Source organism: Nelumbo nucifera, chromosome 4 (genome assembly GCF_055504915.1).
Source record: "Nelumbo nucifera cultivar China Antique chromosome 4, China Antique-T2T, whole genome shotgun sequence".
Classification (NCBI taxonomy): Eukaryota; Viridiplantae; Streptophyta; class Magnoliopsida; order Proteales; family Nelumbonaceae; genus Nelumbo; species Nelumbo nucifera.
Window position 1 is genome coordinate 14,990,906 of NC_142652.1, and position 25,927 is coordinate 15,016,832.

General features: G+C 38.6%; 1 protein-coding gene across 6 annotated transcripts in view; it reads left to right on the forward strand.

Annotated features, from left to right (window-relative positions):
* Positions 1-25,585, forward strand: part of LOC104608052 (inositol hexakisphosphate and diphosphoinositol-pentakisphosphate kinase VIP2-like) — a 95,982-nt gene extending 70,397 nt beyond the window's left edge. For 5 of the 6 annotated variants that reach the window (XM_010273910.3, XM_088904170.1, XM_088904172.1 and 2 more), the window contains 6 exons: positions 41-112; positions 18,717-18,949; positions 19,030-19,087; positions 19,924-20,091; positions 23,805-23,879; positions 25,117-25,585. In XM_010273910.3, coding sequence (XP_010272212.1) covers positions 41-112; positions 18,717-18,949; positions 19,030-19,087; positions 19,924-20,091; positions 23,805-23,879; positions 25,117-25,377 — 867 coding nt within the window. In that variant the 3' untranslated portion in view covers positions 25,378-25,585. Of the gene's footprint in view, positions 1-40; positions 113-18,716; positions 18,950-19,029; positions 19,088-19,923; positions 20,092-22,853; positions 23,122-23,804; positions 23,880-25,116 lie in introns of those variants that run through there. The other variant, XM_088904171.1, reaches the window with a different exon arrangement.
* Positions 25,586-25,927: the final 342 nt, after the last annotated feature.

Here is a 25,927-nt window from a genome sequence, read left to right on the forward strand (position 1 = left end):
TATCAAAAATAGCCTGAAGTTTTGTGTTTCATTACTTTAGTTACTGGCAGATGGTGTTATCCCAAATGAGTATGGAATAAATCCGAAGCAAAAGCTCAAAATCGGCTCAAAGGTAAGCATCCCACTATACTATTTTACACTTTACTTTCTAGGTTTCATTTTTAATTAGTAATCATTTGATCTCTGTCCTGTTTCTAGTGAAAGAATCCTATATGGTGTATTGTTGTGGGCCTATAATATTCTATACCTTGGACTCTGAGCCCATGCCACGACAACTATCAATCATGAATGGTGTCATATGAACTTCTCATAGCACATAGCTGCATTTCTGCCACTAATAGTTGATGATATATAGGTCCATTTGAAACCTTTGGTTTTGGCTGCTTTACCAGAAACTATCAAGTTTGTGCAAGTTCAGCATGAAACCTTGAACAAAGCAAAAGGAGGATTTTTAATTATTTATGCTCCCCTGTAGACTATTTTATTAGGTAAGAGGTCCACTAAGGAGTAGGAAGCAGGGACTATTAATGACCTATAGAGAACCTTTCACTCGAGGACCCTATAGAGATGATTGATGATATGAGAATGAGGTCCCTGGAAGGAACTGGGTCATTGAAGGATAGCCATAGACTGTTAATCTTCTTAAGGTTACCAAGAGCAGAAGAGCTTGCAGATTATTAAGGAACATCAATCATACTAAGAACATTCATAATGCAAAGGTGCACAAAGTACCATAATGTGTTGGATCCAACAAGGGTATAGTTGATAATATATAGTGAATGGGGGACATGCAAACAAAGACAAACCAGTACACCTCTACACACACACAAGCTACTTTATTTGCTTCTAATAAAAGAGTGTATAGTATCCCTTGTTCTCTTGATGGAGAACTTTGGTCAGGCACACTTGTCCTTAGCTACATGTAGGGGTGGATTCGCATTGAGTCGAATATTCAGCTATTTGAACTCAGCTTGTGAAAAAAAACATGAGGCTCAAGTTTGAGCTCTAGCTAGAGACTTGAGCTTGAATTCGGCTCGACTCAAAAGCTCATACGTTCGAGCTCAACTCAACTATGAGCCAAACTTCTTATAAAAAATAAAACAAAATTACACACAGAAAAATAAAAATTATTTTTTATTTTACATGTAACAGTTAAGAATTATAAAAATTATTTATTATTATAAATATAAAAAATAAAAACATTATATATATATATATGTAATATAAGCTTGGTTAAGCTTGGAAGCCTCATGAGCCAAGATTCATTAGGCTCGAACTTGGCTGTATTAGCAAACAAGCCTATATATTGGACCTAGGCTCAACTCGGAGCTTTGTTTAGACTGAGCCGAATCAAGCTTCTCACGAGTTCAGCTTGAAAAGCTCGTGAAAAGCTCAATTTGTGTCCACCCCTAGCTACATGTAGGGGTGTCAATTGGATCAGATTTGATCCAATCTGATCTGGTCCAATTTGAGTCCATTACAAATGGACCAGGTCCAATCCAATCCGATGAATAATTTGGACCATTTTGGTCAGTCCAATTCAATGTTTGGACCATCTAATCCATTCAAATTGGTTTTAATTTAGATTTGTTCCAATTCAAACCTGGTACATTGACATCTATATTCTTATTTTCTATCAATGGACCGAATATTTGTTCAATCTGACCCAATCCAATATAAATTCATTATGGATGGGCCAGGTCCAATCCAATCCAATCTAATAAATACTTAGGACCATTAAGACTGGACTAGTCCAATTCAATATGTCTTATTGGTCCATCGAATCCATCCAAATTGATTTTGATTTAATGAGGTTCAACCCAAAACCGATTCATTGGCACCCCTAGCTACATGGACCTAAGCTTGGATCTAGTTGCCCTCAAGGCATACTTGTATTCTTGAATTTGAACTTCATAACCCACTTGTTTATGGTTAGACCAACTTTGTATATTAATTTCCATGTCATAGTTTACCTCTTGTCAATTTTTTTTTCTCATTCAAGAAATCATTAATATGGTTTTAGAAGAAAAACAACCTTTTGAGAAGAAAGGACTGTTTAGAAAGATGCAAAAATCAAAAAGGAAGTAGCAGAAATCAGAGTTCAAGAGGGCAGAAGATGAAGAAGAAGGTGGTGGCAACTTGGGTTCAGAGAGAGAGATTTTCGAACATAATCTCTTCTCTTACACCCTTAATTATATTTTATTAAGTTAAACTTTGGTAATTTACAGAGAAGCCCTTAGTTGGGCAGAAAATTAAAAAGACATAACATAAGAAAGAACAGGCTCGGATTAAGGCCCATTACAGCAAAGAACATAAAAGATAAAAAAGGATAAACAGCCTATGGGCCATTCGGCCCATCTTCTCTACACTCCCCCTCAAGCTGAGCATAGATGTCAATCCTGCCAAGCTTGCCAGTATCATGCTGAAGTTTAGCCTTGGGAATGCCCTTGGTGAGGAAATCTGCTAACTGTCATTCAGAGGTGATGAAAGGTAGACACACTTCACCAGAAGCCACTCTTTCTCGAATGAAGTGTCTATCAACTTCAATATGCTTAGTTCTGTCATGTTGCACTGGGTTGTGAGCAATGTTGATGGCGGCCTGATTATCATAGTATAACATCATTGGCTTATCATGCTCAATACCTAGTTCCTCCAATGATTTAAGCCACAATAGTTCAAAAACTCCATGTGCCATGGCTTTGTATTCTACTTCGGCTGAAGATCGAGCAACAACTGATTGTTTCTTGCTTCTCCAAGAGACAATGTTACCTGCCACCAAGCTACAGTACCCAGAGGTAGATCTTCTGTCATCAATGTTTCCAGCCCAGTCAGCATCTGTGTAGGCTTCAAGTTTCATATGGCCATGCTTGGCAAATAGAATTCCATTTCCAGGGGAGCCCTTCAAATAACACAAAATCCGCTATGTTGCTACCATATGAGTATCCCTGGGAGCATGCATGAATTGGCTGATGCAGCTGACAACGTATGCAATGTCTGGCCGAGTCAATGCATAGATAAAGAAGTTTTCCAAGTAGTCTCTACAAGACTCCCTTGTCTTCTAACAATATTTCATCTAAAGCAGAGAGTTTATGGCTCATATCAATAGAGTAGCAACTGGTCTAGCACCCATCTTCCCTGTTTCAGAGAGCAAATCAAGAACATACTTCCTCTGAGAGATAAGAATCCCATCCTTGGATCTAGCAACTTCTATGCCAAGAAAGTATCTCAATTCCCCTAGATCTTTGATCTCAAACTCTGTATGAAGGAAAGATTTGAGATCATTAATTCCCGAGACATCATTACTAGTCACAACAATATCATCAACATACACAATCAGGTAAACAGCCAAGAATCCTCTCCTCTTCACAAAGAGTGTATGATCAGACTGTGTCTGTACATAGCCAAAGCTGACAAGGACAGCCCTAAACCTTTCAAACCATGCTCTAGGGGACTGTTTGAGTCCATAAAGAGATCTCTTCAGCCTATAGACCTTTCCTTTCATATCTGTTTCATACATCCCTGGAGGAAGAGACATATAAACTTCCTCATGTAATTCTCCATTCAGAAATGCATTCTTTACATCCAGTTGATAAAGTAGTCAGTCTGAGTGTACAACCAAAGATAGAAGAACTCTCACAGAAGTCATCTTGACAACAGGGGCAAAGGTCTCCAAATAATCAATCCCATATGTCTGTGTATAGCCTTTTGCAACCAGCCTAGCCTTGTACCTTTCAATGGTGCCATCAACATGATATTTGATAGTAATGACCCACTTACAGCCTACTGGATCCTTCCCTTCAGGCAAATCAACCACTTCCCAAGTGTCATTCTTGTGCAGGGCATCAATTTTTGTTCTCATAGCATCCCTCCATTCTGGAATATTAAGAGCTTCTGACACAGACCTGGGAATTCGGTTAGAGGCAACAGAAGAAAGGTAGGCAAAATATGAAGGAGAGAGCAAACTATAAGAAAGGTATTTGGAAATGCAATGTGCAGTACACTTCCTTTTTCCTTTCCTAATAGCAATGGGGATATCAAGGTCTGGGAAGGATGGCTCCAAAGGGGCTGTAACAGTACCTGTTGTCTCATCTGTAACTGGAAGTGCATGAGGCTCGTCTGTTGTAGGGGAAACAACCTGCTCATTTCTGGTTCTTTGCCTTTAATACATCCTGGGATTAAAAAGAGGGCGAGGAGGTAAAGGGGGAGGAATAGGAACACTGGAATGAGAGTGAAGTGACTGATCCTCCCTTGATTCATTTGAAGGTGGAAGAGACTTAGCAAAAGACTCAACTGGGACAGGAAGAGGAAGAGCAAACACCTGTGACAAATCCTCCCCCTTTGGACAATGTCTCTCCATAGAGGAACCATAAAAGGAAGAAAGCTCATCAAAGGTGACATCCATTGAGACATATCGAGTTCCAGTCTTCGGATCAAAACAATAGTAATCCTTCTGTGTGGGGGAATTACCAAGGAAGATACACTTGTGGGCTTTTGGTTCAAACTCATGTCTTTGGACACTTGGGATATGTACATAACAGGTGCAGCCAAAGACACGAAGAGGAATAGGAAAAAGATCCTTGTCCGGATGAAGCAGACTGAAGGGAGACTTAAACCCTAAAACCCTGGATGGCATACGGTTTATAAGGTAGGTACCAGTGAGAACAGCATCACCCCAAAACTTTGTAGGGACATGTGAGGCAAATAGAATACTTCTTGCAACTTCAACAATATGTCTATTTTTTCTTTCAGCAATTTCATTCTGTTCTGGGGTCCTAACACAAGAGCTTTGATGAATAACCCCTAAATCAGTGAGATAGCAGGTCAAGTTTTTCTCAAAATATTCTTTTGCATTATCCGATCTGAGAATTTTAATCCTGGTATCAAACTGGGTTAGGACAAATTCATGGAATTGCCTCACAAGTCTGGGAACTTCATCACAGGACTTCATAAAAAATATCCAAGTGAACCGAGAAAAGTCATTAATGAACAAGATAAAATATTTGTAGCCACCCATAGAGGGTAAGTGGTAAGGCCCCCATACATCAGAGTGCACAATATTAAAAGGAGAAGAAGATCTTTTATTACTCAAAGGATAATTGTTTCTACAATGTTTTGACAGTTCACAAGACTCACAATGAAGACTGGACAAACTAATTCCCTTAAACAGTTCTGGGAATAAATGACTTAATGCAGAAAAAGAAAGATGACCCAAACGAAAATGACATAACATGACTCGACTGATGGACTCTGTAGATGTAGACCCAAAAGCAGCTTTTCCAGGTTGTTCATGGCACTGTCCAGGAGTATCTAGCAGGTATATTCCATTCGCCTTATGGCCACTCCCAATCACCTTCTGAGACTCTAGATCCTGAAAAACACAGTAGGAAGGGAAGAAGGTTACACAACAGTTTAATGACTTAGTTAGGCTATTTACAGATAACAAGTTTGTATTTAGTCTAGGTACATGAAGAGTAGAAGGAAGAACCAAGGAGTCTGTAGCCTTGATGGTTCCCTTGCCGGAGATAGGGGCAAGAGAGCCATCGGCTAGGGTGATTTTGTCACGTCCAGGAAGTAAATCATATGAAACAAACAAAGTAGAAAGGCTGGTCATATGATCAGAAGCACCATAATCAATAATCCAAGGGATCCTACGATTACCTGAAATGGTTGCATGATTGGCAGAAGCCCGTATACTTGAATGAGCAAATGCAGAAGAGGTTGAATTTTCTGAAGGGTTGGAAGAAGAGGTCACACCCTCTAGGTGACTGATCATCCTCCCAAACTTCTCATATTCTGCATTCATAGCTGCTAACTGCACACTAGCCGTCATCTCTTCAGTTCGGTATCTGTCACTATCTGGACCAGCAGCAGCATTAGCACTCCCTACCCTTTTATTATCAGGCTTCTTCTGAAAACCGAATTGGTAGGAGCTCAGGATGCAATTTCCAGCACTTGTCTTTCTTCCCTGAGCAACTTGGAGTACCTGCAACCCCCTTGGGTTTCACTCCCATATTAGCAAAGTGATCATTTAGACCAGCCCCTTGAACCTGGACAAGTGTCCTGCTTTCTTCACTACATACCAAGGCATATGCCTGAGACAGTGAGACACTATCATTGGATAAAATATTTTGTTTTGTAATGTCATACTCTGGATTTAGTCCTGTCAAGAACTCAAACACCCTATTTCTCTCAACCAGTTTTCTGTAGGTCTCAGTATCATTAGTGGTGTCCCAGGTTACAGCTTCTATCAAATCTATTTCTTGCCATAAAGACTTCAGCATTGAGAAGTATACAGCTAATGGTTTCTCCCCCTGTCTTAAATTCTTCACATCACTTCTCAACTTGTAAGCTCTGGCCACATTTAATTTTTGGGAATAGGTTTCAGCAACACTATCCCAAATTTCCTTTGCTGAATTCATCCACAAATAGTGCTGACTAATCTGTGGTTGCATTGAGTTCACAAGCCACCCAATAACAGTATAATTTTCTTGCATCCATTTTTCATACGATGGATCATCTTCCGAAGGAGCCTTTTTGCTCCCAGAGATATAACCCCACTTGCCTCTACTACAAATATGAATCTTTACTGATTGTGACCAAGCCAGATAATTAGTTCCATCCAGCTTGATTGTGGTCACAGCCAGTAGAGAGTCTACAGAGGCTCCCGGAACCTGTCCGGATTCAGCAACATGCTTGTTTTCAATGTCTGAGGAGTTCATCTTCTAAAACACCTCAAAAATGTTTTCAAACAACTTCAAAAAACACCAAACGAAGACAGAACAAAACTGTGTTGTGAGCCGCTCCTTGTAGACTTCACAGAACACCAATCCACTTGATTCGATCTTCAAGAAGGAGAATGAGAAAGCCTTCAGTCACTGAGTGCCCAGGTCAAACTCCCTGTGGGGCCTGCAATCAGATTTCTCCAAAAAATTAGGGTTTTGGGCAACACACTTGAATCTGCCAAGGGGGCGACAAATTTAGTCCTCTTCTCTCCAGAAACCACTAACAACTGGGCTGAAAAAGGTGTCTTTAACTATTCATACGATTCAGTGGGAAAAAAAGTGAAAAAAAGGGGAAAAACGAGCCTGCTCTGATACCAAGAAGAAAAACAGCCTTTTGAGAAGAAAGGACTGTTTAGAAAGATGCAAAAATCAAAAAGGAAGTAGCAGAAATCAGAGTTCAAGAGGGGAGAAGATGAAGAAGAAGGTGGCGGCAACTTGAGTTCAGAGAGAGAGATTTTCGAACGTAATCTCTTCTCTTACACCCTTAATTCTATTTTATTAAGTTAAACTTTGGTAATTTACAGAGAAGCCCTTAGTTGGGCAGAAAATTAAAAAGACATAACATAAGAAAGAATAGGCCCAGATTAAGGCCCATTACAGCAAAGAACATAAAAGATAAAAAAGGATAAACAGCCTATGGGCCATTCGGCCCATCTTCTCTACAGTTTTTGAGTCAAGGACACTACTTGGTGGAGGATAGTTAAGAGAGTTCAGTGTTAACAATGCAGTAAGGTAATGACCAAATTTGGCCTTTCTAGTCAATGCGATGAAGCACTAACTAGTCAACCAAAGAAAAATATGCTCTAAATTTAAGGTATTGATGCAATCTCATAAACAAGTTAATATAGACTGCAGTATGCAATAAAAGAATGATATAGATCATTTAGATTACAGTCTCTGTTCTGATTCATAAAGAAGAAAAGTTGGACATAGGGAACTAAAACCTTTGTCAATGGAAGACTATGACCTTGACTTTTTGATATTCTCCTTATCTGTGGAAACTCCATATCAATGTTTTAAAAAGTGTGGTAGGCATACACCTCAGGTGCACGAAGCGTACCCTCATGCACCTCTACACAAGGAAGGAAGAAATCTCTTGGAGAAGGCATACAATATGGTGTGTTAACTGGAGAACAGCAGCAGATGAGGAAGAAGAAGAGAGGAGAACAAGTCTAAGAATGCTCGGCAATAGTAGTCTCTACACAAGGAAGGAAGAAATCTCTTAGTCCTATCATGTTGCATTGGATTATTTGCAATGTTGATGGCAGCCTTGTTGTCACAATACAACTTGAGAGGATACTCAACCTTTGTCCCAAGTTCACCAAGGAGGGTCTTAAGCCACAACAGTTCAGCAACACCATGAGCCATAGCCCGATATTCAGCTTCTACACTTGATCTAACAACCACATTCTGCTTTTTACTTCGCCATGTAATCAAATTCCCTCCAACAAATGTGCAATATCCGGAAGTAGACTTTCTATCTCCAACAGAACTAGCCCAATCTACATCAGTATACGCCTCAATTTCAATTTTATTGTGGCTTTTGAACAAAATTCCTTTTCCCGGGCATGTCTTCAAATACCTGAGGATTCTTTCCACTGCTTTCATATGAGGAATCTTTGGAGTGTGCATGTACTAACTGACAACATGCACCACATAAGCAATATCAAGTCGAGTAAGAGGTAGATATTATCAATTTTCCTACCAGCTTTTGGTATCTTTCTTTGTCAGGGTAGTCCTCTCCAACCGATTCTTGTAGACAATGATTCTGCTCTATTGAAGTATCTGCAGGTCTACACCCCATCATACATGTCTCCTCCAGGAGATCAAGGACATACTTCCTTTGATATATATTAATGCCCTCTTGTGACCTTGCAACCTCAATTCCAAGAAAGTATCTTAGATGGCCTAAATCTTTGATCTCAAATTCAGGTGCCAAGAATTCCTTCAATCTTTTTATCTCTCTTGGATCATTTTTGGTAATCACCATATCATCCACATAAACAATAAGTGTTGTAAGTATGCTATCCTGTTTCCTTATGAAAAAGGTATGATCTGCACCACTCTGAGTGCATTCCACTTTCTCCATGGCCCCACAAAGCCTTTCAAACCAAGCTTGAGGGGATTGCTTGAGGCCATATAATGCTTTCCTTAGTCTACATACTTTCCCATCAAAATCATAACCGGGTGGAGGTTTCATGAATACCACCTCCTCATGTAGATCACCATTCAGGAAAGTGTTCTTCACATCCAGCTGATGTAGCTACCATGAGAAGTTTGCAGCTAATGACAATAGAACTCGGACTATGTTGAGCTTTGCAACTGGGGAAAATGTCTCCTTGTAGTCAATCCCTTCCTTATGAGTAAACTCCTTCGCCACTAACCTAGCCTTATATCTTTCAATGGACCCATCCTCCTTATGCTTCACAGTGAACATCCACTTACATCCCACAATGCTCTTCCCTTCCGATAGATCTACTAATTCCCCAGTCTTGGCCTTCATTAAGGCTTTCATTTCTTCATTCATAGCCTCTCTCCATCTTGGGTTAGACATTGCCTCTGAGTACCTAGCAGGGACATAAACAGAAGAAAGAGCAGACACAAAGGAATAATAACAAGGAGATAGACATGAATAAGAAACATATTCAGCAATGGGGTGTCTGGTAGTACAAGAATGGGTAGGCTTACGAAGAGCAATGGGAAGATCCAAATCAGAAGTATGAGTGATAGGATTACCTGGATTCATTGAGATAGATTGATCTGAGTCCGATTGGTTGTTGCCATAAGTTGGAGGCTCTTCTTTCCTTCTTCTGTAGGGAATTCTCATATCTCTTTGTTGCCTATTAGTGTTATCAGTCACACCCTCAACATTAGGAGCAGTAGCCGGTTCAATGGGAGTTCCATTGGAATCACCTGGGTAGTCAAGAGCAGTAACAGGGTCAATGGGAGTCTCACTAGATTCACCTGGGCTGCTAAAAACATGATGATCAGGAGGAGAAGATGGAAGACGCAAGGTTGAAAGAGGCACAAAAAAAGATGGAGAAGAAGAATCCTCTTCCATCCCACTAGTCTCCCCTTGAAGAGGATTCCTACAAGACTGAAAATAGGACTGAGGCTCGAAAAACACCACATCCTTGGTGACATATTTTTTCTTGGTAACTGGATCATAGCACTTATAGCTTTTCTGTGTAGGAGAGTGTTAGCGGAAATTCTTTTAGTATAATTTCTCACATAGCATAATTCACCCAATTAGACTGATAACTGGGTTTTTTGTTATTTGGGTAAGCTCCATTCGGGAAATCACGTAAATATTCCCTTAATTACATCTCTGCTAGGGGTAGAGAAAACCTTTTGATTCTGATTTAGAAGTACCAATGAATAGAGACTAAACTAAGTATCATTTTTCTACGGAATTTTCCTTTGAAAATTCTGGTATATATTCCCTCTTTGTTTGATAGAAAACCAGCATATAAAGAAACAAACATTGTATGCTAATAAGTAAATAGGTATCAGAAGTCATATTTCATCAATAAGGCTGCAAATGGCCTTTAAATTGTGGTTGTGTTAATTATCATGCTGTGAGGAACCATAATCAGCCAAGTTTCATGAACAAGGCTGTAGATGGTTTTCCCCTCACACATAGGTTAATAGGTTATAAGGAACCATAAGCAGCCAAGTTTCATGAACAAGGCTGTAGATGGTTTTCCCCTCACACATAGGTTAATAGGTTATAAGGAACCATAAGCAGCCAAGTTTCATGAACAAGGCTGTAGATGGTTGTCTTCTTACATGTATTTCAGTATGAAACAAGGAAGAAAAGAAATATAGAAGGAAGAAAGAAAGGAGTGGGAGGAATTGATAGAATATGGTCTTCCATCTCATGTGGGAAGCATAAGGAGTATCATATTGAAGAGGTGTAGGAAGAAAACCAGATTCCCTACCTTCTTCTTCTTTTTTCTTTTATGCTCTCCACACCAATCTTCTTCTCTTTTCTCTTCCCACTTGTTTCTTAATGCTAGAAATCCTGCAAATAAATTAGTAATAGCCAACAAAAAGGCATTAGCCCCTTCTCCTTGTAGGAGAGGGGCTTATATAGAGGAGGGAGGTGGTTAAGTAACTCCCCACTCCTCTCTTCTTAGAGTGACAAGTTCCACCCCACTTAAAATGGGTTAAGGAGGGAAAAGAAAACTCTTCCTTCCTAAGGTGACACGTGTCCCCCCATTTAAATTGGTTAGAGGGAAAAATAACTCTCTCTCCCTTAGGGTGGCATGTGTCCCCCCACTTCAAGTGGTTAAAGGAGGGAAAATAAATCCTTCTTCCTAGGGTGACATGTGTCCCCCCCCCCCACTTCAAGTGGTTAGAGGAGGGAAAATAACTCTCTCTCCTAGGGTGACGTGTCCTCCCACTTCAAGTGGTTAAAGGAGGGAAAATAGTCCTCTTATTAGAATAGGACAAGTGGCATCCCCTCATAAATAAGTGGGACACCTCACAAGAAATTAATCAAAATGGATTTATTCTTTTAGGGCTTGCTGCTCTATTAAATGGGCTCTACTGCAGGCCCATTAAATGCTTATTGCATTACAAATAAGCCCAAATACTTGGGGCCTGTTGTTCACTAAATTAGACTGCAGGCCCCTTTCTTCATTAAAATGTTTCAGCCCACCAATAAGACTGATTGGGCTTATAAGAAAGCCCTTTTTTCTTCTTTATTATTATTTTTTAAGTTGTGACTAGGAGTATCTTAATAACCTGCTCCCAGTCCAGCAAACTTAAGGACTTAACAAAGAGTACCCTAGAAAGACCCCTTTAGTAGCCCTTGATCCAACTTAGTTTTCTTAGGATCCTTGACATGGATGAAACACACACAGCCAAAGACCCTAGGAGGAAGGGGAAAATCTGGAAGGTTAGAACAAAGAACAGAGAAAGGAGTTCTCATACCCAACACCATAGATGGCATCCGATGTTGTAAGGACTGCTTGAGACCAATAGTGCTTGTGAACCTTGTGCTGAAATAGTAAGGCTCGAGTTGTCTCCAATAAATGTTTGTTCTTGTGCTCAACCCCATTCTGTTGGGGGGGGGGGGGGGTGTACTAGCACAAGATGACTGTTGTAGCATGCTTGCATCCTCTATGAACAAATTCAAGGAGCTTTCAAAGTATTCAGCAGCATTATCTGAACGGAATTGCTTAATTTTCTTACCAAACTGAGTTTCAATCATTTTACAAAATTCCATGGTTATCCGTGGCACTTCATCACGTCCTTTTAACAAGTAGATCTAGGTGCATCGTGTATAGTGATTAATAAAACTAATAAAGTAACGAAAACCATCTATAGAAATAATAGGTGAACCAAATCAAAAGAAGCTTGAATTCCATTACTAGAAATTGGATAAAGAGTTCTACATTGTTTTGACAACTAACACACTTTGCAAACCAAACTCTGACTCGAAACACACTTGAACAACTCAGGAAACAATCCTTACATTGACAAAAAAGTTAAATGACCTAGTCTAGCATGCCACAAATGTAACCTAGCTACTGACTCTGCATTATCCTGACCGCTGACAGTAGATGATTATAAGGTTGAACTGATGTCGGTGCATCAAAATAGTATAGACCTCCAGACTCATGACCGCTCCCAATCGTTCTCTTCGTCAATCTGTCTTGAAAGACACAATGAGTAGGAAAGAAAGTTATGCTACAATTTAAATTATTGGTAAGCTTAGAAACAGATAAGAGGTTGGAAGCAAGATTGGGAACATGTTGAACAGATTTAAGAGAGATCCTTGCTTAGGTCAACCTCCCCTTTCCTAGAGATGGTGGAGAGGGAACCATCAGCAACTCTCATCTTATCTTGGCCAGACATCAAGTGACAAGAAGAAAATAAAGAAGACATGTGTGTCTTGTGGTCAATAGCACTGGAATTAATAATCCACAAATTAGACTCCATAAGACAAGTTACACTGTGAGCAGAGACAATACCTGATCTGGCAAGAGAGGTGGAGGCAAGGGAATTGTTCCTTAAACGAGCCATGGCCCGGTTAAGGACTTCTACCTCATCAGCAGTGAAATCAAATGACCTGAATGTGCGAGAATTAGTAGTTTGTCCCATAGGAGGAGGTGCAACTGTAGATGTGTTCTTTGGGGTCTCACTATTGTTGCTTATGACAATGTTTCCGCTTGCTGTTTGACTCCTCTGAGGCTTCTTGTCTTTCCTTAATGCAGCTGGTTTCAGATGAGGATAAAGAATCCAGCAAGTCGCTTTCAAATGTTTGTCACCTCCACAATGAGAGCACTTAAGATGTCTCTTGTCTGAATGTTTGCCCCCTTTTTGGGTTGAAGAAATCAAGGCTGAATGCTCAACAGGCTGTACTTGGGTGTCAACTTGCATTTCTTTCCTTCTAACCTCTTCATTCCTTACAAGGTAGTAAACATGAAGTAAATCTGGAATTTCACCCCTTCCCAAAATTTGGGATCTTATGCTTTCATTCATCGGATCTAGACCAGCCAAAAACTTAAAAGCTCTACCTTCTTCAATTTGTTTATCATGCCTCTCCTAATCTCTTGTATTTTCCCAATCAAGTATAAGATGATGGTCAAGTTCTTCCCATAGTCCTTCTAGAGTTGCGAAATAAGTTGCAACAGACATATCTCCTTGTCTCAATGCAACAATATCTTGGGTTAGCCTATAAATTCCTGCATTGTTCTTTCTCTGTCCATAGGTTTTAGACACCTCCCAAATCTTAGAGGCAGTAGGGAAGTGCTGAACAGTCCTAGCCACTCTTGGAGTCATTGAGGCAAGCAACCAGGACATAACAGTAACATTTTCCTTACGGCAAATTGAGTATTCAGAATCATCCTCTTAAGGTTCCTTTTTTTGTCCATCTAAAAAACCCATAAGTTCCCGGGAAGTAATGAAAAGCTTGGCTGAAACAGACCATTCTCTGAAGTTGTATTCATCTAACAACACATTGGTGATCTGCAAGCTATGCAGATTTGGGTTTTCTAGGTTTGAAGACCTCCCACCAGTCCTATTGTCTTTAGAGGACACTTCGCCTGATATGGAGGACATATTCCTTCTCTTACAGAAACCACAGCTGAAATCTCAACACAAGGAACTAGATTTCAGACTTACCAGAACTGTTACAAGGCTGAAGAAACACCCTCCATGACTGCACTGAAGCACTTCTGGGCTGAAAGACAACACCACTTGTGGCTGAGAAAATTCTGGACTGTGAACGCCACCACCTCTGTACTGAAACCAGCACCCCTTCTGGACTGAAACCAGTTCTGGACTGTGAACAACACCACCTCTGTACTGAAACCAGCAACCCTTCTGGAGGCTGAACCTGGATTGTGACCACCCTTACGGTCTGTGCAATCACCCAGACACGAACTAGGACTGTCTACTCAGTCCTTCCACCTAGATCTGTTCTACACAGATCTCTCTAGCAGCCAAATGGCTACTCACTGCTGCAGAACCACTAGTAGGGCATAAACTTCTGAGAAAAAACTCCCCTTGGGCCCTACATCCTAGAGAAACCCTAGATACAGACCTTGCTGTTGTCTACTGTCAGTCCTAGGGTTTCTTCACTGTAGCAGAAATAAGAGATAACGAAGAGAGATGAGAGGAGAAGAAAAAAAAGAGAAAGAAAGCAAGCTGTAACCAGTCAGGCCAAATGGTGCTCTGATACCATGTTAACTGGAGAACAGCAGCAGATGAGGAAGAAGAAGAGGGGAGAACAGGTCTGAGAATGGGCGGCAATAGTAGTCTCTGCCAGCCCTAGAAGCTAACTTATATATTCACAATAATAGATTACACAAAAGGACTAGAATGCCCCTGATTAGTGATGGGACACCTAGGCATAATAAAAAAAGATAAAACAGGATTAGGCCCAATAACTAAAGGCCCATAGTAAACTAAGAAACTTAAACATAAAAGATAAACTAGGCCCACAAACACTTAACCACTCAAACCAACATGGTGGATTGGCCTTTCCTCTTATGTTTGTTAGAGGAAAGTGGTTTGGGAGAAAGATGGAGAAAATGGATCAAAGGTTGTCTTAGTTCGGTGCATTTCTCTATCCTAATCAATGGAGTGGCAAAAGATTTTTTTCTAGCAAAAAGAGGAATTAGGCAAGGAGATCCTTTCTCTCCCTTCTCATTCACTTTTGTGGCTGAGGTTCTAAGTAGGCAAATCATAAAGGCTGATCTAGCAGGTCTTATAAAAGGTTGGATGGTAGGGAGATCTAAGGTGGTGGTAACTCACTTGCAATTGGCAAATGATATTATCATCTTTTGTGAGGAGGCTGATGATTTCAGCTTGAGGAATTTGAAATTGCTAGTGGAAGAATTTCAAAGGACCTTGAAATTAAAGGTAAATTGGGGAAAAGTTGTGTGGTAGGAGTTAATTTGGAGGAGGATGAAATCCAACCAGTGGCACAACTACTTGGGTGTGAGGTGAAAAGATAGCCATTTCAGTACCTTGGTTTGCCTTTGCGTGGCAACCCAAAACATGAGGGCTTTAGGAACCCTGTCATAGAAAGATTTACCAAGAAATTAGCCATGTGGAAAAGAAATTACATATCTTTGGGAGGAAGGATTACATTGATTAAGTTCACCTTAGCAAACTTGCCCACTTCCTGTCCACCTTTAGGATCCCGGAAAAAGTAGCTAAGCAGCTAGAGAAGATAATGAGGGACTTCTTATGGGAGCCACGAGAGGAGAAAAATGACTGTTTAGTAAAATGGGAACAGGTTTGTAGAACCAAGGAGTAGGGAGGTTCCCCTGTGAAGAGGAATACAGCCCTACTAGGAAAGTGGTTATGGAGGTTCCCCCATGAGGAAGATAGACTGTGGCACAGGGTCATTGAAAGCATTCATGGCACAATGGCTAATGGTTGGGATGCAAAAGTAGCAACTAATGCAACTTCCAACTCCCCTTGGAAAGAAATATATGAAATCTTACCTTTGTTTTCTAATTTCATTCATCTTGATGTTGGGTGTGGGAATAAATCCTTATTCTGGGAAGACCTGTGGCTTGGAGACCAACCTCTTACTTGCATTGCAATTCTCTAATCTCTACGCTCTGTCAAATCTAAAGGCTGAACTTAGAGCAAGGGTAGCTACACCCTCAGAATCTGGGTTAAACTGGGATTTAGGGTTTAGAAGGGGTTGAGAGATAGTTTGTTTCTCTCCTTGTCAAAGTTGGAAGTGGTCTACCTGGACCAAGGTAGCCGTGATAATAGAATTTGGCACATCCAGCTTTTGCTGGGAAATGTTTCTAGAGAAGGTAAACACCTGTGACGTGCTACAGAAAAAAAAAAGAAAAAAAGAAGGCCAAACATGTGCCTTTCTCCTCATGTGTGTGTTCTCTATAAGGTTTGTGGTGAAACCCTCTTTCACTTACTGCTCTCTTGCTTTTTTTCTTCTATTTTGGGACTATTTTTGTTCTCTCTTTTGATGCAGATGGACCCCCCCCCCAAGACATAGTGAGTCTCTTCAACCCAACCTTCCTATGGCAATAGAAGAAAAGGGGAAGATGCATGTGGAAGACAGTACATGCTGCTGTGGCTTGGTCAATTTGGGAAGAGAGAAATCAGAGGATCTCCAATGGAAAAAGTAAATCCTTAGTGGAGGTGATTGAAGCCATCAAAATCAGATCAGTACATTGGGTCAAAACCTTGGATTTGTTCAAAGGTATTCCCATGGATGACTTCTTAAGAAATTGGACAGAAGTGGCACTCTCAACATCACATAGAGAAACTGTAAGAGTGGAGTGGAAACCACAAGGGCCAAATAAACTGAAACTAAACTTCAATGGGAATTCCTTTGGCAACCCAGGAAGAGCAAGAGTAGGGGGAGTCTTTCAAGACTATCATGGAGTAGTGCTGGCCTTGTTCTCAGGACCAATCGGGTTTGCAGACTTGATCCAAGCTGAATCAAAGGCTCTATGGCAAGGATTGAAGCCTACAGAATAGCTAGGGGCAAGAGAGCTGGAAACTGAAGGAGACTCACTTCTGATTATAACATGGGCAAAGAAAATTGAGTCAGTACCTTGGAAGCTAAGATTCACTTTTAGACAGATTAACCAACTTGCAAAGAGATTTAACTCTACTTTCAATTGGGTTAAAGGGAAGCTAGGGTTGGCAGATGTGTTAGCCAAGCAGGGAGCTAACAGACCATCCTTTATGCATCTTCATTCTTCTTAATACAAAACATCTCTCATAAAAAGGAAATTAAAAAAAAAAATGAGATCCTTCTCATTTTCCCCTCCTCTCAAGGAAGAGTACACCTCCTTGAGCTCAAGAGGCTTATGCCTCTTACGTTCTGAACTACACCTCATGCCTCCAAGTAGTGGAATGCCTCACATCACACCTCTGTGTTTTAAAACATTGTTCCATATTAGTACACCACTGGTTGGAAGAAAACTTAAAAAAGAGTTCCTCCTCCACAGTCTTCTTTTATTTTATGCCTTATTTCTGTTTACTCACCCACAGCTAACAATTTGCCATTACAAATACTCATGGTTCAAAGTATCGATACGCCTGTGTATCGGCAGAGGCGTATCGGTACTTAGATACACACGGAAATAATTTTTTTTTTTAGTTTTTTTCAAAATTTGGTTTTTGGGGAGTTAAAAAAGGGTGGAGTCCCGAAACACCTGTAAACCCAAAAGATACGATACGATACGATACGCCATCGATTTTTTGAACCTTGCAAATACTTCAAGCGACAGAATGCACATTACAAATAAAACTTTAAATAACCGTGTTGACTAATCATTAGCCAACTAATCAATGCTTGGTTGTCCTAGGTAACCACATCATGAGTACCAACCAGCTAGTTAGTAATGCAGTTGGTCTGGCCTTGAACTGATTAACTAGTCATCTGGTCGATGGCTAGTTGATGCTGAGAACTACTGAAGGATCTTATGTTATTCCCTCTCTGGTTGGCATACAAATTATTTAGATCTGCCTCTTGATAGCAATCCTAGGTCCAGAGGTTATTAGAGTCCTGAATTGTATAGATTTATTAAGAAACTATCCACATGGAGTAAAATGATTTCCATTTTTTCTGTACAATCACTTTGATTAGAAAGTTAGAACTACATTTTCAAACTCCCTTGTTTGCTTATTCTCAGTAAGATCCTTCCATGTGGCTGTTGTTAGAGGGATGGTTGAGTCGGTTGTTTATGAAGAAAATGGATTAGATGGTTTGATCATGTGCATATATGACCACCTACGGCACCCATCAGAAGAAGCAATCTGCTAGGGGCATACCAAGGACATGGGTTGAAGTAGTAAGAAATGATTTGAGCACGCTCATAATTTAATAATGCATATGGCATTAAACAGAACAGAATGGTGAAACAGGATTCATGCAGCCAACCCCTTATAGTTAAGGAAAAAATCCCATCAAGTGTAATGTTAGATCCATGTTCATGCATATTGACTGATGCCAAACGAATCAATATCATGAGAAAGAACTGTTAAGTTACCATCCTAAAAGTTCTTTGCATTTATGACGAGTTTTAGACTAGCAAAGCTATACACCTATTCATTAGGTACAAGCCAACGTTGACGAGGTGGAGCCTTTTATTGAACCTCATTTAGAACGCAAAGACTGGGAGTAATACTACTTCATTCTTTTATTTCATTACCTCCTAAGTCCTAACAACTTCCAACTGTATTTTTTTCCTATGATTAATTTTACAAGCAGGCTGGATAAAATTTTGTCTGTAACAATCTAATCACAAACGACAATCCAATCTTTGCTGTGTTCTGTTTAATTTTGTTTGAAGTTATTGTGTTAACTATTCAATATGAAATTTTTTATGTGAAATATACCCTAGTTGAACTCAAATCTGTTTTTTAATTGTTGGTAAAGTCTTAAGCTTTTAATTGTATTACTGAACTTGTTTTATTACAACCCAGATTGCCCGTCGTTTGTTGGGTAAAATTTTGATTGATCTACGGAATACTCGTGAAGAAGCAATCAGTGTTGCTGAACTAAAAAGTAGTCAAGATCAGAATTCAAAATCCACTGATTATCAATCAAAATCTCAGATGAAGAGTGAGGACATAAGGAGATCAAGTTCTACAAATGAAAAGTCACTTGACCAGGATGACGATGACGATAAAGAGACCAAATACCGTTTGGATCCAAAGTATCTATCCAAACCTTATGCTTTTAGTTCATTATTTACCATTACATCTTTATTAAAAGGTCCTGCTTACTTTTTGTCAGGTATGCCAATGTCAGGACACCTGAACGACATGTACGTACCCGCCTTTATTTCACATCAGTAAGTCTGATATCTTCCCTATCGTTCTACTTTCTTCTTCTATTGTTTGCTGATCATCATCGAATGTTTTTAGAAGTTTACTGATCTGCAGTTAGCTTTGCTTAACAATTTTAGTTTTCTTACTAGTTACAAATAGGATATCATTTTTCAGAAGGAAAGACTATATCAATGGTAAAAAGCCTGGCTACATGCAAAGCCCTAGGTGGCTGAGTATTTTATTAAAAAGGCCTTATAATAAAAGCATCCCATTCAACTCAAAGAGAATAAAATAAAGTTCAAACACATTTGTGGAATCCAAAAGTTGTCTCCACACCATGACTACACTGTAGTGTTCAACTTTAGTTAGTTGTCAAAGGAACTAGCATTCGCTCTTTTCAAACCTTGGCATCCTTCAATTGCTTTTGGTTCTTAATTTTCCTACCAATAGCCTACTGAGTCTGAGGCTATTCACAACATCACAAGTATGGCAGTAGAGAAAGTGATACATGAAGCAGAAAAATTTCTACTTATATCCACATTATTGTAAACTGAATTTACAATTGCTTTGGTTTAGTTTTGCTAACTGATTTTATCTTCCGAAATTCATGTGATAACTGTGATAGGTTATAAATTCTATATTTAGGTAGTTCTTATGAGTTGGGATTCTTATTGTGTTTAGAAGTGGTTCAATTTGTGGGTTGGAGGTTGAGTGTAGCCTTTGGGAGCCTTCATAATAGGGAAGATAATAAATTCTGTTTTTTTTTTAAATAAATGATAAAATCTGTTTCTTCATCATCTTTTTTTGTTGTTCTATGTATTATTTTGCATGGATTTATTTTAGTATCTCTGACTGACAGGAATCACATATACACTCTTTAATGAATGTTCTCCGTTACTGTAACTTGGATGAATTACTGCAAGGAGAAGATAGCCTTGTCTGCCATTCTGCTTTAGAGCGTTTGTTCAAAACAAAGGAACTTGACTACATGAGTTATATTGTGTTGAGGATGTTCGAAAATACAGAGGTTGGTAACTTTACCCTGTTATTTAGTGGCTTGAAATATTAAAGATTTCTAGTGATATTTAGTGGATAAATGCAGTTATAATTACTTTTAGCTTTATGGTGCTCCCTTTGAATGGCAGTTCAAGTCTTTCCTTTTCATGTTTCATACTCCTCCATGCCCCTGAAGCTTCAAATATATCTATCTAGAAGGGGAGGGAAAACAAGAAGTTAACTAATAAAGAATAGGGAAAGCATGCTATGTTTTTCACCATATGCATACTTAGAAACTTTTTAATTAAAGTGATCTTTTTTCTTATTGATAGGTAACTAGTGATGCCATTAGTAATATACAAATAAAAGATCACAAGGACTTTGTAGACTTTGCAAAGAGAAGGACTCATTTAATTATTTCTAGGATCACATGAGGATATATATCAAGTAAAATTGTGGAAAAAAATCAACCCTATTTCACCCCACAAAAGAATAGAGAGCACTGGTGTCTCACAATCTCATACACTGAGTGTTGACAAACCTTTCCATGTTCTTAAACTGTGATAGAATCAAAATCAAATTCACAATGAGAAAATGTATGTGCCTCTTCTTTTGGTTCTTGATAGAGCAGAGTGGCAGGGCAGGATTCATATTGCTGACCTCAAATAGTAGTGATAAGGCAAGGTTCCTTTGAATTTAGTAGGGTTACACCCTTACCTTGAAAGCTGATATTTGGCTAATGCTGAATAATAAGGAAAGTGGTTGAAACAGTATTGCAAACAGATAGGATTGAATTGTATATACCTAGGTCCAATCTTTTTTTGTTTAATATTTGAATTTGAATCATATCTTTTTTTTTGGGTAGAAAATTTGAATTGAATCTTGTCTGTCTTATTTAGATTTGACTTAGATCAAATTTGGTTATTAAATACATTAAGAAATTATACTAAAATTATCAGAATATTGTAGGTAATTAATAAAATAAATAAAATTTTATTTGATATTGTATATCATGAACAAAATGAGTTCAAAATAACTTTTATCATACTTGAATATGTGACTCTGTCATAAACATTTTTTATCGTTAACTGATTACAGAGTAACATGTTAATGTTTTTATATTATGGTCATGGAGCCACCCTAGTGCTTCTAGCTCCATTCTATATACAGCTTGGATTTACAACCAGATTATTCAAAAGGATAGCTCCTTTGTTGAGCTAGAGAATCAGCAATAGAGTTAGAAAATCAAGGGATCTAATTGATATATGCTTTCATTTCATTTTCCAGTTGCCTTGCTTCTCTAATTATTTGTCTCTCAACTTTCAAGTGCCATAGACATCCTCTTTTCCCTTTCAGCCAGCTTACAATTATTCCATTTCTATAATCAAAGGTCTGAATTTTGATTTCTTTCCTAGCTGTAAGCCTTGAAGCATTGCATAAAGTTATGCTTGTATAGATTTTTTTTTTTTTTTTTTTGAAAAATTGCTTGTATAGAATTTTCCTACACCTATCAAGCCTGAGTAGGCTAAGAGAGTCTCCATTGTGATATCTGAATACTACTCCTACACTCAAATCATGAGGATTTCCAAGACTGGAACATCAAATTTAATCTTTTTCCAGTTAAATGCGGAGAGTCCAAGGTACCAAGCTTCTATTCCCTTGTTGAGGACAAGAAAATTGGCAGTACAGGCAGATTTAAAGAGAAATCAAGTGTTTAACAAGGGAGTCACATCACAATGTCACATACACATGGATCGACAGATCAGCCAATAGGTTGGCTGAAACTCTAGTCAAATAAGAGTACATAGAGAAGGTTCTGGGTGTATTAAATGTAGAATGAAGGTAACAGTCAATATTTGGGGTTAGGGGGCTGAGGTCAGCCTAATTGTAAATGGGTTGCTGGGTATATTATATGCACTATTTTCATTTTTTTGTTATTAATAAAATCATGAAATTATCCATCACAAAAATGGTTTTAGTTCCTCCCTACAATCATACAAGACACACTTATTAGCCAACCTGAAGTTTCACCTGTTGAACTTGTCTACCAACCACATGAAAGCAATCACTCCGGGGGGGATTGAATATCCAAATATTCCCCACGTTTTCATGCTAAGAATTTACTCCTTAACCAAATTGTTGTGAAATGATCTCGCTATAAGTAAGCCCATCAATTCCATTTCCAAGCAATGGGCCTTTGACATATTAATAAAATATGTAAAGGGTCAATAAAATACAAAGCACTGACTGACTGTTTCTTGTAGAGAGACTGGGCCGAATGGGCCCTAGTTTTTGTTTTATGTTTAAGCGGTGTTATAAAGTTTTTGCTTAGTTGGCCGCCCACTTAAAGGGCAGACTTGTAATTAGCCTAGTTAATTAAGATTAATAAAAGATTAGTGAAGAGAGAGAGAAAACCATCGAACTCTCTTCTCCTTCCTCTTCTTCTTCTCCATCTTCTTCTATTCTGCTGTAACCCTCTTTTCTTCTCATTCTTTTTTGCTTTAATCAGTTTTTTATATCAGATTTAAAAGGACTGATTTACATCTTTCTATTAATGGATATGGCACTGAATAGAGTGGAAGGGCAGAAGAAGATTCATGCAGCCAATCCTATATGGTTGATACAAGCCTTAGTTGAGTTGAGAGTAGGCATATACCATGATACTTGTCTCAACTCAAGATAATGACCAAATGTCAATGATTGTCAGCCTTCTAAAGAAGATTAAATAATTTAATTTTGTCAGATATACTTGAAATGATTACCAATGATTGATAAAGTTGAATGATTGTGCAGCCACAGCTCACTGGATGAAGGTAGGGCTGTAATCGGAGCAGATTCAGCAAAATCCGAATCAGATCCAATTACTGAAAACTTGCATCCAAATCCAATCAGATTTGAAGACCTCGGATTCAAATCCAAATTCTAACGGACCCAGATAAGATTCGGATGGGGTCAACTCCGAATCTGATCCGATTATTAATTGGATGTAGATTGTAAAATCCAAATCCAATCCGATTACATAAATGCATCATTCAAATCCGAGATCATGAGATTGGATGTCAGATCGGGCCACAGATCTTCAGGTATCATTGACAGGCCTAGATGAAGGGTAGAAGCAAATTTTCTAGACAGAAAAAATGGCCAAAACTCAGCTTTGTCAGAAATGGCTACTAAACATTAATAGTTCAAATTCATAGGATTAATTCCCTAAAAGGCACATTGATATTCTTAAATCATCCAAGGGATTTTACATGCTTAGGTTTATCGACATTGATCTCCTTTAAATGTCATTACCCTTGATTGACAATCTATAAGATAACTACTCATGGGCAGGGTTGGAGCATGGAGATAAACTGTTTTACCTCCAAATTCAGATCCAAGTGGCACACATCCAGTGGGTCCTGGGTCCTGCAAGGGATATCACCTTCTTTTTCCTTGTATAAAATGGTCAAATTTGTCCTCTTGGATCAAGTTTCCTGGCTCATAATAAAGGGAATCATTTGATGCTGTGCCCCAGGCCCTGTTGATTTACAGAGGCAAAGAACTTGTCTCCATACTAACCCTAACAACAATTTAGCACACAATGATGTTTGCCTTCAGCCCTGTAGTCAAAGCTGATGATACCAAATTGTAGTTGCATCAGATATCGTATTATAAGTTTCTCATTGGCATGAACTGCATGGATTTAGTTTTCATTTATCATAAAATAGAATTCCATAATGGCTTACTGAAATTGAATTGCAGGTGGCTTTGGAAGACCCAAAAAGGTATCGCATAGAGTTGACATTCAGCCGTGGTGCAGACTTAAGCCCTCTGGAGGTAATATTTGTATCATATTTCAAAAGGATAAGCGTGAAACTTACTCTCATGATAACATATGAAATTATGAACCACCACCTCATGAGTCATGAATATTCATTTGGTTGGCGACCTCTTTTGTATGACCTGTCAAACAATTCCAGTGTCTGAAATTTCTGTCCTACTGCTAATGCTGCATTCCCTGGCCATCCAGATTTTATCTCTAAATCAGAATGTTAGACCATCCATCTTAGCTGATTTTAGGAGGTACCTCATCCAAGATGGTAAATATTCCTGGCCCATGATTGGGTGCACATTTGTATTCTATTAGGATGGCAAATATTCTGAAAATTGCAGTTTATTTTAGATCATAAAAATATTTGCTTGCTTATAGACTTCTCAAAATAAATTAAAAACAGATATCTAAAAATTTAAATATAAATAGAAAAGTGATAGCATATTTTCAGCCTACTTGTAAACCCTATCACTTCTATCACAGAAGCATAAGATGATATAATCAAGTTCAAGTTGAAGTCAACTAATCCACTGTAATGGCTCTTTAACCTACATGTGGTGGAAAATAAAGTCAACAAGATTTTTAAATAGATTTTAAATAGCCTAAATAAATCATATTTTAGTAAGGTTTTGAAACAATAACCCCTTTAGAAAACCCCCTGAGAAAATTTAAAGAAATAAAGAAAAGACACATTAGAGAATGAATCGCATGAAATGTAAATTGTAAAATTCACAAATAAAGTTTTAGGATTGAAACAGTATGTCTCAATTGAATTGATTTCTAAAAAGGGTGTATATACAAGGATTCTAATAGGTTTTAAATAGCCTAAATAAATCATATCTTATTGAGGGTTCTAAAAGAAGAGACCTTGAATAAATAAATAGAAATTGAATTGATTCAAATTGCATGAATTGTATAAGCTGTAAAACTCACAAGTCGAGTTGTAAGATTCGAATGGTAGTCATAATAATTTTGTAAAAAAGAATTCAGACATAGGATTCATATTGAAACCATTGGGATAAACTGTTGGAATCATAAATAATAAGATTTTGACAGTTATGAATAGGCATTCATTTAGGTTGATAGGCCTCGTGTTTATTTTATAAAAGTGTTCACTAATATTTCCTGATAAAATAATTGAATTAAAATAGGGTATGGAACAACAATAACAAGGTCTGAAACTGGTAATTGAGCGGTACTGTGTTGTTTCGTGACACTGTTTTTTCTGCATTTGCTTGACAGAACGAGAATGATGATGAGGCTGCTTCCTTGCATCAAGAGCACACATTGCCAATAATGGGCCCAGAAAGGCTGCAAGAAGTAGGTTCATATCTCACTCTAGAGAAGATGGAGAAAATGATTCGTCCATTTGCCATGCCGGCAGAGGATTTCCCACCAACACCTCAGGGCTTCACAGGTTACTTCTCAAAAAGTGCAGGAGTGCTTGAGCGGTTGGTGAATCTGTGGCGTTTCCACAAGAACGCTCCCACTAATGTGAAGTAGATATTATATTACCGTTCAAGTTTTGTCTTTTTCCTTGTTATTTTTATTATTCTCTTACTTTTCTCCATCTTGCATTCTATCATGCATAGAGCACTGATACCTGAGCAATGTCAATTTTGTCACATTCTTTTGGTATTTTTTTGAAAAAATATGTAGAGAGAGAGAGAGCAATGTTGGAAGCAAAAGCTACCATGATGGTAATTAACAATTTTCCAACCTTGTCAATGGCAGCCAATGCATGATTGTTGATTGTTGTTGTATCCCTTTCCCTGGTGTCGTTGTAGCTCATATGCATGGTTTTAAAAAATGACCCGGAAATGAAATCGTTCTAGCTACTGGTTTTTGGTTGATGGTTCAACCGTCTGGTTTGAACAGATGGCCCATTCTGACAAAAAATTAAAAATAAAAAGATGGGTCATTAACTGATTTAACGGTTTTTGGCCAGGGACTGGGTTTGGGTAAAGCAGAACTAGTTGCCTGGATGGTTCCTGGGCCGAATGGTTCGACCATCTGGGTCAATGGTGGTTTGAAAACCATGGTTATATGCCTA